At 45.3% G+C, this 14277-nt stretch overlaps 3 protein-coding genes and 1 pseudogene across 3 annotated transcripts in view; 3 read left to right on the top strand and 1 right to left on the bottom strand.

Moving 5' to 3' along the window:
- Positions 1 to 3835, top strand: part of LOC107705025 (ribonucleases P/MRP protein subunit POP1-like) — a 15394-nt gene extending 11559 nt beyond the window's left edge. Inside the window, exons 11-14 of the mRNA XM_016508141.1 lie at positions 114 to 302; positions 1193 to 1347; positions 1442 to 1597; positions 3083 to 3835. Of these exons, the coding sequence (XP_016363627.1) occupies positions 114 to 302; positions 1193 to 1347; positions 1442 to 1597; positions 3083 to 3638 (1056 nt within the window). The 3' untranslated portion in view covers positions 3639 to 3835. The remainder of the gene's footprint in view (positions 1 to 113; positions 303 to 1192; positions 1348 to 1441; positions 1598 to 3082) is intronic.
- LOC107705020 (NIPA-like protein 2) lies at positions 3679 to 10044 on the bottom strand. Its single transcript, XM_016508134.1, has 13 exons — positions 10004 to 10044; positions 9455 to 9518; positions 8002 to 8070; positions 7712 to 7880; positions 7509 to 7568; positions 6557 to 6678; positions 6277 to 6373; positions 5733 to 5871; positions 5573 to 5661; positions 5414 to 5477; positions 5236 to 5330; positions 5083 to 5151; positions 3679 to 3692 (listed from the first exon to the last, which is right to left on the bottom strand). The coding sequence occupies exons 2-13, from the start codon at positions 9458 to 9460 to the stop codon at positions 3679 to 3681; spliced, it is 993 nt and encodes a 330-aa protein (XP_016363620.1). The 5' UTR covers positions 9461 to 9518; positions 10004 to 10044.
- A 1789-nt stretch (positions 10045 to 11833) lies between these two features.
- LOC107705024 (potassium voltage-gated channel subfamily S member 2-like) lies at positions 11834 to 13299 on the top strand (annotated as a pseudogene).
- A 197-nt stretch (positions 13300 to 13496) lies between these two features.
- Positions 13497 to 14277, top strand: part of LOC107705019 (potassium voltage-gated channel subfamily S member 2-like) — a 1275-nt gene continuing 494 nt past the window's right edge. The window contains exon 1 of the mRNA XM_016508133.1: positions 13497 to 14273. Within this exon, the coding sequence (XP_016363619.1) occupies positions 13497 to 14273 (777 nt within the window). The remainder of the gene's footprint in view (positions 14274 to 14277) is intronic.

Genomic DNA, 14277 nt, shown 5'->3' with positions numbered 1-14277 from the left:
CTTTCCCATGTATGTAATGAAGTCGTGAGAGTCTCTGTGTGTGTGTGTGTGTGTCTCTGTGTGTGTGTGTGTGTGTGTGTGTGTGTCTGTGTCTGTGTCTGTGTGTGTGTCAGGAGCTGAACAGGAAGAGGACTGAGCTGCTGGTTCCGGGTTCGAGGCTGTCGGCTGCTCCTCAGGCTGCTGTTCCTCTGCTGCTGGTTCATCAGGGCGGTCGTGTTCGGGGCGAGGAGCGTCTGCATTGGGGCTCCGGCTGGGATCTGCTGCTGCCCAAGGGCTGGGGAATGGCATTCTGGGTCCCTCTGGTAAGTACTGACGCCGTCTGTGTTTGGTCCACCTTGTTCTCACATTGTTCATTTTGATCCCATTTCTTGTCAGTTATGTTTGTAAGTGGAATCAAGTGTAAAGTCCCCAGGAACGCTGGATTTTCCATCTCAAGTGGCTCAAAGAAGGATGCCTGACTGTTTTTAGAGAAAAATCCCCTCACTGTAGGGTTGATTATCTCTGATGGGGGGCTGGAAAGGAATATATAACCCTGCTGTAAATGTTGAGTTTGAAAAATCCAAGAGAAAAGCCTACTTTATTCATCATTTGAGAAATGAACAAATGTTATACACTCATAACAAATAATAAGTGTTGAACAGTACTTTACAGTAATTGTTTATGATTGACATACAGTTGTCTAAAGCAGGGGCCTTGGAAATAATCCAAGGGGGACAGAACTTTTAAAATAATTTGTCCCATGACACAAAGACAACCGCTGTGGTTAAAATAACAAAATAAATGGTGGTTTTGTAAAACCAATACATAGAGGTAATTTAAAAACAAAAAGAGGACAGTTAAAAATGGTCCAGCAGCACCACTGGAGCGCTCGAGATGAACTGAACCGATGGTGGGTTAAGGTTACACACAACAATCTGTCGTCTGTGCTTTCACTGCAGAACAACACTGCCGTTAGTTACTGACACAACGAACAAATCACATCTGTTCAGAGCTTTCCATGCCAGTATCTCAGAAAACAAGCTGCAAAAAGGAAGTCTTGAGCATCTTCACTGGAATCACACGCAGAGCGTAATAGATCCTGTAGTTCTCCAGCAGCATCACTGATAGATCATCATTTTCAATCAGTATTTCTGCCGCCTCGCGCTCGGTTACTTCACTTTACACATCAGATCAATGTGAATGTGTTTTGTAGGTGTATCGTGGTGTTCGTGTCGGAGGCCTCCACATGAGTGTCAAACACTCCCAGTTTATGGGTCAGCCTCACTTCCCTCACGATTACCCAGACTGCCCTGCAGGAGTGCGCTTCCAATCAGAGCAGGAGGCGGAGCTTCTACAAAAGTTCAAAAGGTGAGGGCTGTGTGGAGAAATCTTGTGTTTTATGCCCTTCAGCACAACAGTGTCTCAGTCATAATCAAATAGAAAATTACTTCACTGCTTTCAGACGTCCTCCATCCAAACGCACCAACTACATCAAACATGGCTGCTTAGCGCCGTTCCGTTGCCCCTGGCAACAGCTGACGGAGGAGTGGGAGGAGCTAGTGAATCTGAGCGCAGAGACAACAGGCGGCTGCAGAACCGGACCCTTCACTGTTCTGAGGTCAGTCATACACTACACGACTTACAGAGTCGATCGATTGCTGTTCTTTTCACTCCGCTGGGCATTCTGGGTCCCTCTGGTAAGTACTGACGCCGTCTGTGTTTGGTCCACCTTGTTCTCACATTGTTCATTTTGATCCCATTTCTTGTCAGTTATGTTTGTAAGTGGAATCAAGTGTAAAGTCCCCAGGAACGCTGGATTTTCCATCTCAAGTGGCTCAAAGAAGGATGCCTGACTGTTTTTAGAGAAAAATCCCCTCACTGTAGGGTTGATTATCTCTGATGGGGGGCTGGAAAGGAATATATAACCCTGCTGTAAATGTTGAGTTTGAAAAATCCAAGAGAAAAGCCTACTTTATTCATCATTTGAGAAATGAACAAATGTTATACACTCATAACAAATAATAAGTGTTGAACAGTACTTTACAGTAATTGTTTATGATTGACATACAGTTGTCTAAAGCAGGGGCCTTGGAAATAATCCAAGGGGGACAGAACTTTTAAAATAATTTGTCCCATGACACAAAGACAACCGCTGTGGTTAAAATAACAAAATAAATGGTGGTTTTGTAAAACCAATACATAGAGGTAATTTAAAAACAAAAAGAGGACAGTTAAAAATGGTCCAGCAGCACCACTGGAGCGCTCGAGATGAACTGAACCGATGGTGGGTTAAGGTTACACACAACAATCTGTCGTCTGTGCTTTCACTGCAGAACAACACTGCCGTTAGTTACTGACACAACGAACAAATCACATCTGTTCAGAGCTTTCCATGCCAGTATCTCAGAAAACAAGCTGCAAAAAGGAAGTCTTGAGCATCTTCACTGGAATCACACGCAGAGCGTAATAGATCCTGTAGTTCTCCAGCAGCATCACTGATAGATCATCATTTTCAATCAGTATTTCTGCCGCCTCGCGCTCGGTTACTTCACTTTACACATCAGATCAATGTGAATGTGTTTTGTAGGTGTATCGTGGTGTTCGTGTCGGAGGCCTCCACATGAGTGTCAAACACTCCCAGTTTATGGGTCAGCCTCACTTCCCTCACGATTACCCAGACTGCCCTGCAGGAGTGCGCTTCCAATCAGAGCAGGAGGCGGAGCTTCTACAAAAGTTCAAAAGGTGAGGGCTGTGTGGAGAAATCTTGTGTTTTATGCCCTTCAGCACAACAGTGTCTCAGTCATAATCAAATAGAAAATTACTTCACTGCTTTCAGACGTCCTCCATCCAAACGCACCAACTACATCAAACATGGCTGCTTAGCGCCGTTCCGTTGCCCCTGGCAACAGCTGACGGAGGAGTGGGAGGAGCTAGTGAATCTGAGCGCAGAGACAACAGGCGGCTGCAGAACCGGACCCTTCACTGTTCTGAGGTCAGTCATACACTACACGACTTACAGAGTCGATCGATTGTCACATGATCAGCCTCTGTGTGTCACATGATCAGCCTCTGTGTGTCACATGATCAGCCTCTGTGTCTGCAGGAGTCTGAAGGTGTTGCGGCGGCTGTCGGCGTGGAGTCATCCCTCGTCTCGCAGGAGCTCCTCAGCGCTGACCCATGCGACGGCCGCGGCGCTGCAGCAGGAGTGTGGGCCGAGTCTGGTGTGGGTGCGTCTGCGTCTGTTGGGTAAAGGCCAGCCGGCACTGCATGCCATGGTGTGCATCCCGACGACCTCTGACCTCCAGCTGCTGCTTAAAGATGCACACAGCAGCGGCCCGCAGGAGCCTCGACACAAAGACCACCTCAAACGCCTGCGTCAGAACACAACCGGTCCTGAAGATCCGGCCCGTGCCGTGAGGGGTGTGTGTCCGGCGCCGCTGCCCAGTGTTCTGCCCCACTGCAGCCGGCTGACTCTGGGCTGGGTGACGCAGGGAGACTTCTCTCTGGCTGCAGGCTGTGGCGAGGCGCTGGCCTTCATCAGTGTGTCTGGACTCCTGCACACCATCCTTCAGCAGCCGCAGGAGCAGCGCGGCCTCGTTCTGCTGCGAAACCCCTCGTCACTGCAGTACCGCTTCGCTCGCATCAGCATCGACGTGTGAAGCAGAGCCACACTGTGGCGTGTTCACGGACCGATGCATGTCACACTGCCAGGACTCCATACACAGGAGAGCATGTGCTGAAACTTTTTTGTTGTGTTTTTTGAGAGAGAGAAACTCTTTACATGTTAAAATGTGTTTTTTGTTTTACTGGAATTTGAGAACGATTAATAATCAGTGCCAATTAAAGCACTTTACCTTCATGAGATCTGACGTTTTGAGAGTTTGTGTGTTTAGTTTCATGTTTCATTAGTTGAGTCATGTCATCATGTTTCAAAGTATCAAACTCTGTTTCACATTACTCTAGTTTATTAAAAAAAATCATAACACTTAGACAGTTATGCATTCAAAATGAAACCTTTTCAAAACTCAGTTAGTCGGACCTGCACTCAACCTCTCTCACAAACACACACACAAACACACTCACTCACACACACACACATACTCACTCACTCACACACACACACACTCACAAACACACACACTCTCTCACACTCACACACACTCTCTCACACTCACACAAACACACACTCACAAATACACACACACCCTCTCTCTCACACACACACACACACACACGCCGACAGTCTCACACACAAACACTCATACACACTCTCAAACACACGCTGTCACACACACTCACAAACACACACTTTCACACACACACGCTGTCGCACACACGCTGTCGCACACACACTCACATACACACGCTGTCGCACACACACACACACACTCACACGCTGTCACACACACTCACACACGCTATCACACACACTCGCATACACACGCTGTCGCACACACACACACGAAAAAAATCATAACACTTAGACAGTTAGTTAGTCGGACCTGCACTCAACCTCTCTCACAAACACACTCACAAACACACTCACTCACTCACACACGCGCACACTCTCTCACTCACAAACACGCGCGCACTCTCTCACTCACACACAAACACGCGCACACTCTCTCACTCACACACAAACACACGCACACTCTCTCACTCACACACACACACACACACACTCTCTCACACAAACACACACACACTCTCACACTCACACACACACTCACACAAACACTCGTACACACACACACGCACACGCTGTCACACACACTCACACAAACACACACACGCACTCACACAAACACACACACTCTCTCACACACTCACACAAACACACACTCACACCCACACACACACACACACACACTCTCTCTCACACTCACACAAACACACATGTTGTGTTTCCATGTTTTATGGGGACTCTCCATAGGCGTAATGGTTTTTATACTGTACAAACTGTATGTGCTATTGCCCTACACCAACCCTACCCCTAAACCTACCCTTTACAGGAAACTTTGTGCATTTTTACTTTCTCAAAAAAACTCATTCTGTATGATTTATAAGCTTGTTTCTTCATGTGGAGCTCAAAAATGTCCCCACATTTAGACGCCAGTTTTCCATATTTACTGTCGTCTGATTGCGGCTGCACTTTATCCGTACATCTTTTGCCTGAAATACACAAACACAGTCCCATTATATCCTGAACTCTTGACGGCTCGATCGCTGGGCCGCTGTCAGGAGTTATTGGGATACCTGGAATCTGGCCCATTGAAATGAACACGCGGTCCATCTTGATTCTGGGACGAGCTCTCGCGATTAAAAACACTCCAGTAAACGCCAGCAGACACCTGAGTGACACACACACATCTTAAACCGCAAACAAACAGGCAAATATTGTTCTAAATTATAATAATCTTTGAGAAATGCTCACCCAATCAGAAACATGATGATGTATATCAAAGATAAACCATAAAATTCTTCATAAAATAAAATGCCTAGAAATACAAAAATATTCTGTTAAGCAGTTTTGTGTTTCCAGGAAGGAAAAGCAACTGGTCTTTATTCAGCAAAACACATTTAAACGACTGACCAGCTACGACGGCACTCGCGGTGAAGAAAACATAATTGATGGGCACGATCTCAGTGGCGTCGAACATCTTCATGGCCTGATTCAGAAACCTGAGCAAATGGAGAGAAATGAGCAGGATTCTTCTGAGCACAGTAAGTGATCAGTGAAGGGTCAGACGCACTTGATCTGAAAGGCGCAGGACGTCACCATGATGATGAACATGATGTAGAAGATGGGATAGGTGAGCTGCAGGTGACTTCCACGGATCGTCTCTGTGATCATTCCTGAAACTGCTTTCACCGAGATCACCGTCACCGAAGCTGCAACAAACACGCTTACTGATACAATGTAACGGTCTATTCATCATGATAAATATCATCATCAAACTATTTTAATCTCTATAGACAGAAATACACTTCTATTCCAAAACTGAGAGATGGTTTTGGAGTGGTTCTGGATATTGTGGTTTGAAATGATATTTGGATACATTTAAATGGTCTTAAACCATTTCTGGTGGATTCTCTTGAGATTTATCTTCTTTTTCATCAAAAAACTAAGTAATGAAACGACCAGATTCCTTGATGGCACATAAAATGTCTCAAAAACTGATTTTCATTTTCTCCATCTGCTCTTGTGAGTGAAGAATTTAATGATGTGATTGAATAACCTGTTGTCTTTCTCATCATCTTCAGTTTCATACCAACGAGACCAGAATCTGTTCTTACCGAGTAACGCCACCAAGATCATCATGATCACGATGTGTTTCATGTTCCTGCACTTATACAAATACATCAGGATAGCGAAGAGAATCAGTTCAAACATCTGCAGAGAGAGACAGAAAAAGATTCGTTCTGAAGAGCCAAATCATTTATATGTGATTAAGTGACATTCAAGTCTGCCGAGGACTTTATTTCACTTCTCTAGGTGTCACTTTACTAATGCCACCTTCTGTCAAATGTGTTGGGTTAGCTGTACTGTATCTTGGTCAAGATTACAACGACTTACAAAGTAAATCAGGAAGGTCCAGCTGACCAGCGAGCGCTCCACCATGTTGGCCGTGACATGAGGCGATGAATGAGGGGCGAATGTCACCAGAAAGTAGGTTCCGGTCATCGCTAAAGCGCCTCCTGTGAACAAAAACACCTTCATTACAAGAACTCTTAAGTCTGAGGAAAGTTGATTGAAATGTGTTCATGTTACATTATCATGTAACATGTATTATCATGTATTATCTTGCTCAAAGAAAACAAAAATAACGACTTTATTCAACAATTTCTTCTCTTCTGTGTCAGTCTTCGACGCGCGTTCACGACAGTACCATGACACATGCGTGTGATGCTGCTGACGCAGGAGCCGGCGTTCTGTCGTAGAACACGCATGCGCTGCGGCTTGTTTACGAGCAGAGGAATGCACACGTGTCATGAATGCTCATTGACTGACACAGAAGATAAGTAATTGTTGAATAAAGTCGAATAAAGTTAATTTTGTTTTCTTTGTGCTCAAAAAGTATTCTCGAAGCTTCATAAAATTACGGCTGAACCACTGCTGTCACATGGACTATTTTAACGATGTCCTTACTGCGTTTCAGGGCCTTGAACGTTTCAGCTGCGTTGCTGTCTATGCAGGGTCAGAAAGCTCTCGGATTTCATCAGAAATATCTTAATTTGTGTTCTGAAGATGAACGAAGATCTTACGGGTTTGGAATGACATGAGGGTGAGTAATTAATGACAGAATTAAAATTTTTTGAACTATGTGGGAGAGTTTTAATGACCCTTTAGCTCAGTACTAACTGGTTGAACTGACGATTTTACAAACTTTCCCCAGTCTTGCTTTATATGTATATATAATATAACTTTAATTATTAATTATTTGTATTAATTAGTTTAATTATTTTCCTACAAAACAAGAGAAGACTGAGAAAAACTTCATTATGAGACGTTAGAAGGACTCTCTCACCGAGGATATCTGAAGCCCGTAACGTTTCCTTGAGGAACACCACAGAAATGACGGCACTCACTGAAAGAGAGAAACAGAGCCAGCTTTTCATGCTTTTGAACATCGTTTGGAGAGTAAAATACTGACTCTTGATCTACAGAACTGCAGCATTTGGACCCGTGATCAAATGTGTCGTGTTTTAATGAACAGAGGGAAGGACTTACCGATGACAGACACACAGCCGAGAGGAGCGATGAGCGACGCCGGAGCGAATCCATACGCAGCAAAATTCCCCAGCTCCCCCAAACCCATCAGCAGGATCCCGCACCACCACAGATGGCTGGTGTAGTACGGCTTCGTCCCTCGCTGCAACTGCCGCACATGCGTGTATTTCTGCACAAACACCAGCGACACTACAACAGTTGAGCAGAGGACCTCTAAACATCAAACACACAGCACCGAAACACTGACAGAGCGTTTGTGTGTGTGATCGTGTGAGCGAGCTGAGCATCACCTGGATATTCAAGGAGATGCTGATGAGAAAGTTTCCACATACTGCGATGCAGATCCCCAAGATATAAACCTACGAACACAAAACATCAGCTCAGGGGCATCCCTAGTGTGGGGAGATGGGACGGAGTACAGGGGCACGGAGACGTGATGAGCCAAATCGATACACTGTACATGGGGCCCAGAGAACCCAGTGACGCCACCAAACCAGCACTTTCCTCATCCCTAAAACATCATTTGCTGAATTATTTCTCCAGGACCAACAAGGATTATTCAAGAACATGAGCTACATGTTCAAAATCAGCGTCACATAGATAGTGCAGTGTGTGTCAAAGCAAAACTCTTCAGATATTTAGCAGGAAAAACTCAGAACTGAATTCTCAGGTGTAATTGCTGTAGCTTAAGTTTATTATTTCAGATCGGTAGTCACTTATTTCAGGTTGTAGTCACTGTAGATTGAGTTTAGTTTCCGATTAGAGGTTGTAGTCGCTGTAGATTGAGTTTAGTTTCAGATTAGAGGTTGTAGTCACTGTAGATTAAGTTTAGTTTCCGATCAGAGGTTGTAGTCGCTGTAGATTGAGTTTAGTTTCAAATTAGAGGTTGTAGTCGCTGTAGACTGAGTTTAGTTTCAGAATAGAGTTTGTAGTCACTGTAGATTGAGTTTAGTTTCCGATTAGAGGTTGTAGTCGCTGTAGATAGTTTAGTTTCAGATTAGAGGTTGTAGTCACTGTAGATTGAGTTTAGTTTCCGATTAGAGGTTGTAGCCGCTGTAGATTGAGTTTAGTTTCAGATTAGAGGTTGTAGTCACTGTAGATTGGGTTTAGTTTCAGATTAGAGGTTGTAGTCAGTGTAGATAGAGTTTAGTTTCCGATTAGAGGTTGTAGTCGCTGTAGATGGAGTTTAGTTTCAGATTAGAGGTTGTAGTCACTGTAGATTGAGTTTAGTTTCCGATTAGAGGTTGTAGTCGCTGTAGATGGAGTTTAGTTTCAGATTAGAGGTTGTAGTCACTGTAGATTGAGTTTAGTTTCCGATTAGAGGTTGTAGTCGCTGTAGATTGAGTTTAATTTCCGATTAGGTTGTAGTCACTGTAGATTGAGTTTAGTTTCCGATTAGAGGTTGTAGTCGCTGTAGATAGTTTAGTTTCAGATTAGAGGTTGTAGTCACTGTAGATAGTTTAGTTTCAGATTAGAGGTTGTAGTCACTGTAGATAGTTTAGTTTCAGATTAGAGGTTGTAGTCACTGTAGATAGTTTAGTTTCAGATTAGAGGTTGTAGTCACTGTAGATTGAGTTTAGTTTCAGATTAGAGGTAATAGTCGCTGTAGATTAAGTTTATTGTTTCAGATTAGAGGTTGTAGTCACTGTAGATAGAGTTTAGTTTCAGATCAGAGGTTGTAGTCGCTGTAGATTGAGTTTAATTTCCGATTATAGGTTGATTCCTGTATTATTATTTTTGTACCTCCATCCTGGATCTTCACCTGTCCTTCCCACAAGGCATGTAAAGAAACAAACACACTGCACCACTGGCAAATGAAAAGAACAACAGACACAAATTCAACACAGCTGTGGTCATGTTCATCTCTCCGACATTCAGCTGCTGTTTGGAGCTCAACGATCAGTGTGTTACGGTCTGTGTACATTCATGCAGATCAGACAGAGCTCACACATGACAGAAGTGCCGTTACAAGGGCACAATCGTCGTCCGGTGGCACCTAGCACTTTAGCATCGGCCCCCAGTGCACGCCACTATATAAATATATTCTAATTAATTATGAACAATATTGACCTTCTTCATGTCAAACTTCATAAATCTTAAAAAACAAACAAACAAACAAAAAACCTTAGGAAACAACCTGACATCAAACACCCACAGTACTTGACGATAAACAACCACTCAACAGGCCACAAAATAACACGTATAATAAGGCTTGAATTAAAAGCTCAGTCCACACTTATGAATATTAACAGCAGTATCTTCAACAAAAGAGTTATGAGCAGAAATACATACGGCTTCTCTGGTACAGGAACGGGAGGCAGTGCTGGGTCTCTGTGTGTGTGTGTGTGTGTGTGTGTGTGTGTGTGTGTGTGTGTTCATGCTTACAGGACTCTTTGTGCAGGACAGGACAATAGTGTTCTGTGAGTGTGTGTGAGTTGCAGGCGGGGGCAGTCTGTGCTGGATGGACAGTAGATCTATTATCTTACTTTACAGCACATTCTTGCATGCTAACACTGAGAATGTGTGTTTTAATGTGTGATTGTAAGGTTTACAGTAACACAAGTGGCCTTTGAAACATTAATAAATAAAACGACCAACATAAACGTAAAGAAAAATTTGTTTAAAGATAAATAAAAGAAAAAGCTATTTTTTTTCTGTATATTATTTACAAAGGCTGGTGTTTGAACTGTGCTTTTCTCAACATGCTGATTTTTTTATCATCTCAACTGGAGGTCTAGACATTTACATTTTCTCCCAAGGTTTTTTTCTCCATTTCTTTAGCTGGGGACACTTGACTGATTGCACAGACACTATTGAAGAGAGCTGAACTGGATGATGACGTCACTGAATCAATTAACTGACTTTAGCTGAAAAATGACTCCGTTATCGTCGTCTTGCATCATTGACAAACTATTTTCCTGTTTGACTCTGTAAAGCTGCTTTGACACAATCACTCAGTATTGTATAAAGCGTTATACAAATGAAGGTGACTTGACTTGACATTTATTAATCAAATACTTTTATCCAGACATTATTTTATCTAGTGAAAACCACAATGGCCAAAACAAAAAAAAAAGGCTCCTGAGATGCTTCACCCCAGTTATGATCATGGCAGATATCATATTTACAGTGCGATGCTCTTCTGATCGGTAAAATCCGTGGATTCTTCATGACACTGTAGGATATTTTTCCAAAACTGACTTAAAGTCATCAGCGGTCTAACATTTTAAACTGACAGAAGCGTGTTTTTGTGTCTATCGCCTCCGTCATGTGCGGGATGCGGCGGCGTCACTGTCGTGCGCGTGCTGAGAGTGAACGCTGGAACATCGCCCCGAGTTTATAACGCTCTAAATCGCTTCACATATGAGTCATGTCATGTGCGTTAGAAACGGGCTCGGAGCGAAATCACCGCGCTCAGTTGCACCGGGAGGATTCATCGAGCTGTTCGCGATTCTTGTGACAGATGAAAGGTTTCTTTGAGGAAATCTGCCGCTTCGAGGGAGACGATGCAGTAAATGGATATATTGATGGGAGAGCGTCTGTAAATTCAATTCAATTCAAGTTTATTTGAATAGCGCCTTTCGCGTTTCTCAGAAATTAAGTTTCTACAATATATTTAGTAGTAGCTTGTCAGTGGTATGTCAAATTGATGTGCATATAGCAGAAATGTAGGAAAATTTCAGTTAATGACGTAATAAAACAGACGATGAACACTATTAACAGCAATTATTATAAAACAGGTATCATGTTTCGTAACTTGGCAATGTTTCTAAGATGGAAGAATGCTGTTTTTGTAACATGGGAAATATGATTTTCAAAAGACAAGTTGCTATCTAATATAACACCCAGATTTTTGACTGTAGAGGAAGTAACAGTACATCCGTCTAGTTGCAAATTGTAATCCAAGAGATTCTGTGTACTGTCTTTTGGTCCAATAAGTAATATCTCTGTCTTATCCGAATTCAATAGGAGAAAATTATTGGTCATCCAATCTTTTACATTTTTAATACACGCTGTTAGCTTAGATAATTTAGAAGTTTCATCTGTTGTCTTGTTGTAAATGGTTTTCTCATTCTGCTTTATTTGCACCAGACTGCAGCTCCTCAGAGAAAGACCAAACTCACAGTGACTGTGTTTCCCTCATCCTCTGATTGATCCGTCATGACCGGGCAGAGCGCCTGCGTGCCGGAGGAGGGAGCTATATGCATCAATGTGGGAGGATTCAGGCGGCGGCTGCTGTCCAAGCGACTCTCTCGCTTCCCTGAGACCAGACTCGCACGCCTGCTGAGGTGTCGGTCCAAAGAGTCCATCCTCGAACTGTGCGACGACTACAACGACTCTGAGAACGAGTTCTACTTTGACCGCAATCCGGCGCTCTTCCCTTATGTTTTACACTTCTACAACACAGGGAGGCTACACGTCATGGATGAACTCTGCATCTTCTCCTTCAGTCAGGAGATCGAGTACTGGGGCATCGACGAGCTGTTCCTGGACTCGTGCTGCAGCGGCTCCTATCACTGCCGCAAGATGGAGCCCGAGGAGACGGACTGGGACGACATGAGCGAGGAGAGAAGCACCACTTCATCTTTTGATAAGATCCTGGAGTTCTATAACGATGCCGGTAAATTTGACAAGCAGCTGCTGGGAAGCGTCCGGCGGAGAATCTGGTTGATGTTGGACAATCCTAGCTATTCGATCCCCAGCCGGCTCATCAGTATCTTCTCCATTCTATGGTAGCTATGGTGCTGGGCTCCATAGCTACCATGTGCATGAACAGCATGAGTGAGTTCACGCTCCTGGACGCCGACGGCGGGCCCCGCGAGGATCCTCGCTTCGAGGGCGTGGAGCACTTCGGCATCGGCTGGTTCACGCTCGAGCTGCTGGCCAGATTCACTGTGGCTCCAGACCTTCTGCATTTCTTCGAACACCCGCTGAACCTGATCGACCTGGTGTCCATCCTGCCCTTTTACTTGACCCTGCTGATGCACCTGGTGGTGGAGAGCGGCCCGGCGCTGGCGAACCTGGGCCGAGTGGCTCAGGTGCTAAGGCTGATGAGGGTCTTCCGCATCCTGAAGCTGGCGCGTCACTCCACGGGCCTGCGCTCGCTCGGAGCCACGCTCAAGAACAGCTACAAAGAGATCGGCCTGCTGCTACTGTATCTGGCCGTCGGAGTGTCCTTCTTCTCCGTCATGGCCTACACCGTGGAGAAGGAGGACAACGAGGGACTGAACACCATCCCGGCCAGCTGGTGGTGGGCCACAGTCAGCATGACCACCGTGGGATACGGCGACGTGGTTCCCGGCTCCGTCGTGGGCAAGTTGACGGCCTCAGCCTGCATACTGGCGGGAATATTGGTTGTCGTGCTTCCGATCACTTTGATATTTAATAAATTTTCTCTGTATTATAAGAGACAGACACAGCTGGAGACCGTCATGCGGAGCTGTGACTTCGATGGGGGAGTAAAGGAGGCTCCATCTGTGAATCTGAGGAATTATTATGCTCATAAAGTCAAAACACTGATGGCCAGTCTGTCCAACATGAGCCGCAGTTCACCCAGCGATCACAGTCTAAACATGTCTCTGCATTAGACGGGAACAGTGTGACATCAGCGGGGTGTGTGTGTGTTTTCATCATGGATCTCACACCTAATTCTGATCTTAATAGCAAAACTCGCAGAACATCTGATCATAATAAGGGTGTGTGTATATACGAGCCGGAATGGGACACTCAGTGTAACAACTTCTTCAGCTGGGTTTTCTCTCAGCTTTCTCTCCCATTCTCCAGCATGCGCAGCGGCTTCGTTTGGCGGCGGCTGCTGTCCAAGCGACTCTCTCGCTTCCCTGAGACCAGACTCGCACGCCTGCTGAGGTGTCGGTCCAAAGAGTCCATCCTCGAACTGTGCGACGACTACAACGACTCTGAGAACGAGTTCTACTTTGACCGCAATCCGGCGCTCTTCCCTTATGTTTTACACTTCTACAACACAGGGAGGCTACACGTCATGGATGAGCTCTGCATCTTCTCCTTCAGTCAGGAGATCGAGTACTGGGGCATCGACGAGCTGTTCCTGGACTCGTGCTGCAGCGGCTCCTATCACTGCCGCAGGATGGAGCCCGAGGTGAGCGACTGGGAGGAGAGGAGCGAGGAGGCCAGCACCACCTCCTCCTTCCACGAGATCCTGGACTTCTACAGCGACGCCGGCAAATTTGACAAGCAGCTGCTCGGAAGCGTCCGGCGGAGGATCTGGCTGATGCTGGACAATCCCGGCTACTCGATCCCCAGCCGGCTCATCAGCATCTTCTCCATTCTGGTGGTGCTGGGCTCCATCGCCTCCATGTGCATGAACAGCATGAGCGAGTTCACGCTGCTGGACGCTGATGGAAAGCCCCGCGAGGACCCTCGCTTCGAGGCCGTGGAGCACTTCGGCATCGGCTGGTTCACGCTGGCCAGATTGGCCAGATTCACTGTGGCTCCAGACCTTCTGCATTTCTTCGAACACCCGCTGAACCTGATGTCCATCCTGTCCATCCTGCCCTTTTACTTGACCCTGCTGATGCACCTGGTGG

The sequence above is a fragment of the Sinocyclocheilus anshuiensis genome, unplaced genomic scaffold, assembly GCF_001515605.1.
Source record: "Sinocyclocheilus anshuiensis isolate Anshui unplaced genomic scaffold, SAMN03320099.WGS_v1.1 scaffold3805, whole genome shotgun sequence".
Classification (NCBI taxonomy): domain Eukaryota; kingdom Metazoa; phylum Chordata; class Actinopteri; order Cypriniformes; family Cyprinidae; genus Sinocyclocheilus; species Sinocyclocheilus anshuiensis.
The sequence above is the reverse complement of the archived record's forward strand: the minus strand, read 5'-3'. Positions and strand labels throughout refer to the sequence as shown.

Excerpts from the sequence above, each read along its gene's own strand:
- LOC107705020 (XM_016508134.1), bottom strand. Across the intron at positions 5,478-5,572 it reads CGCGAGTGCCGTCGTAGCTG|GCATTTTATTTTATGAAGAA; the intron begins GTCAGTCGTTTA and ends TTGTATTTCTAG. Across the intron at positions 5,152-5,235 it reads TTCAATGGGCCAGATTCCAG|GCAAAAGATGTACGGATAAA; the intron begins GTATCCCAATAA and ends TGTGTATTTCAG.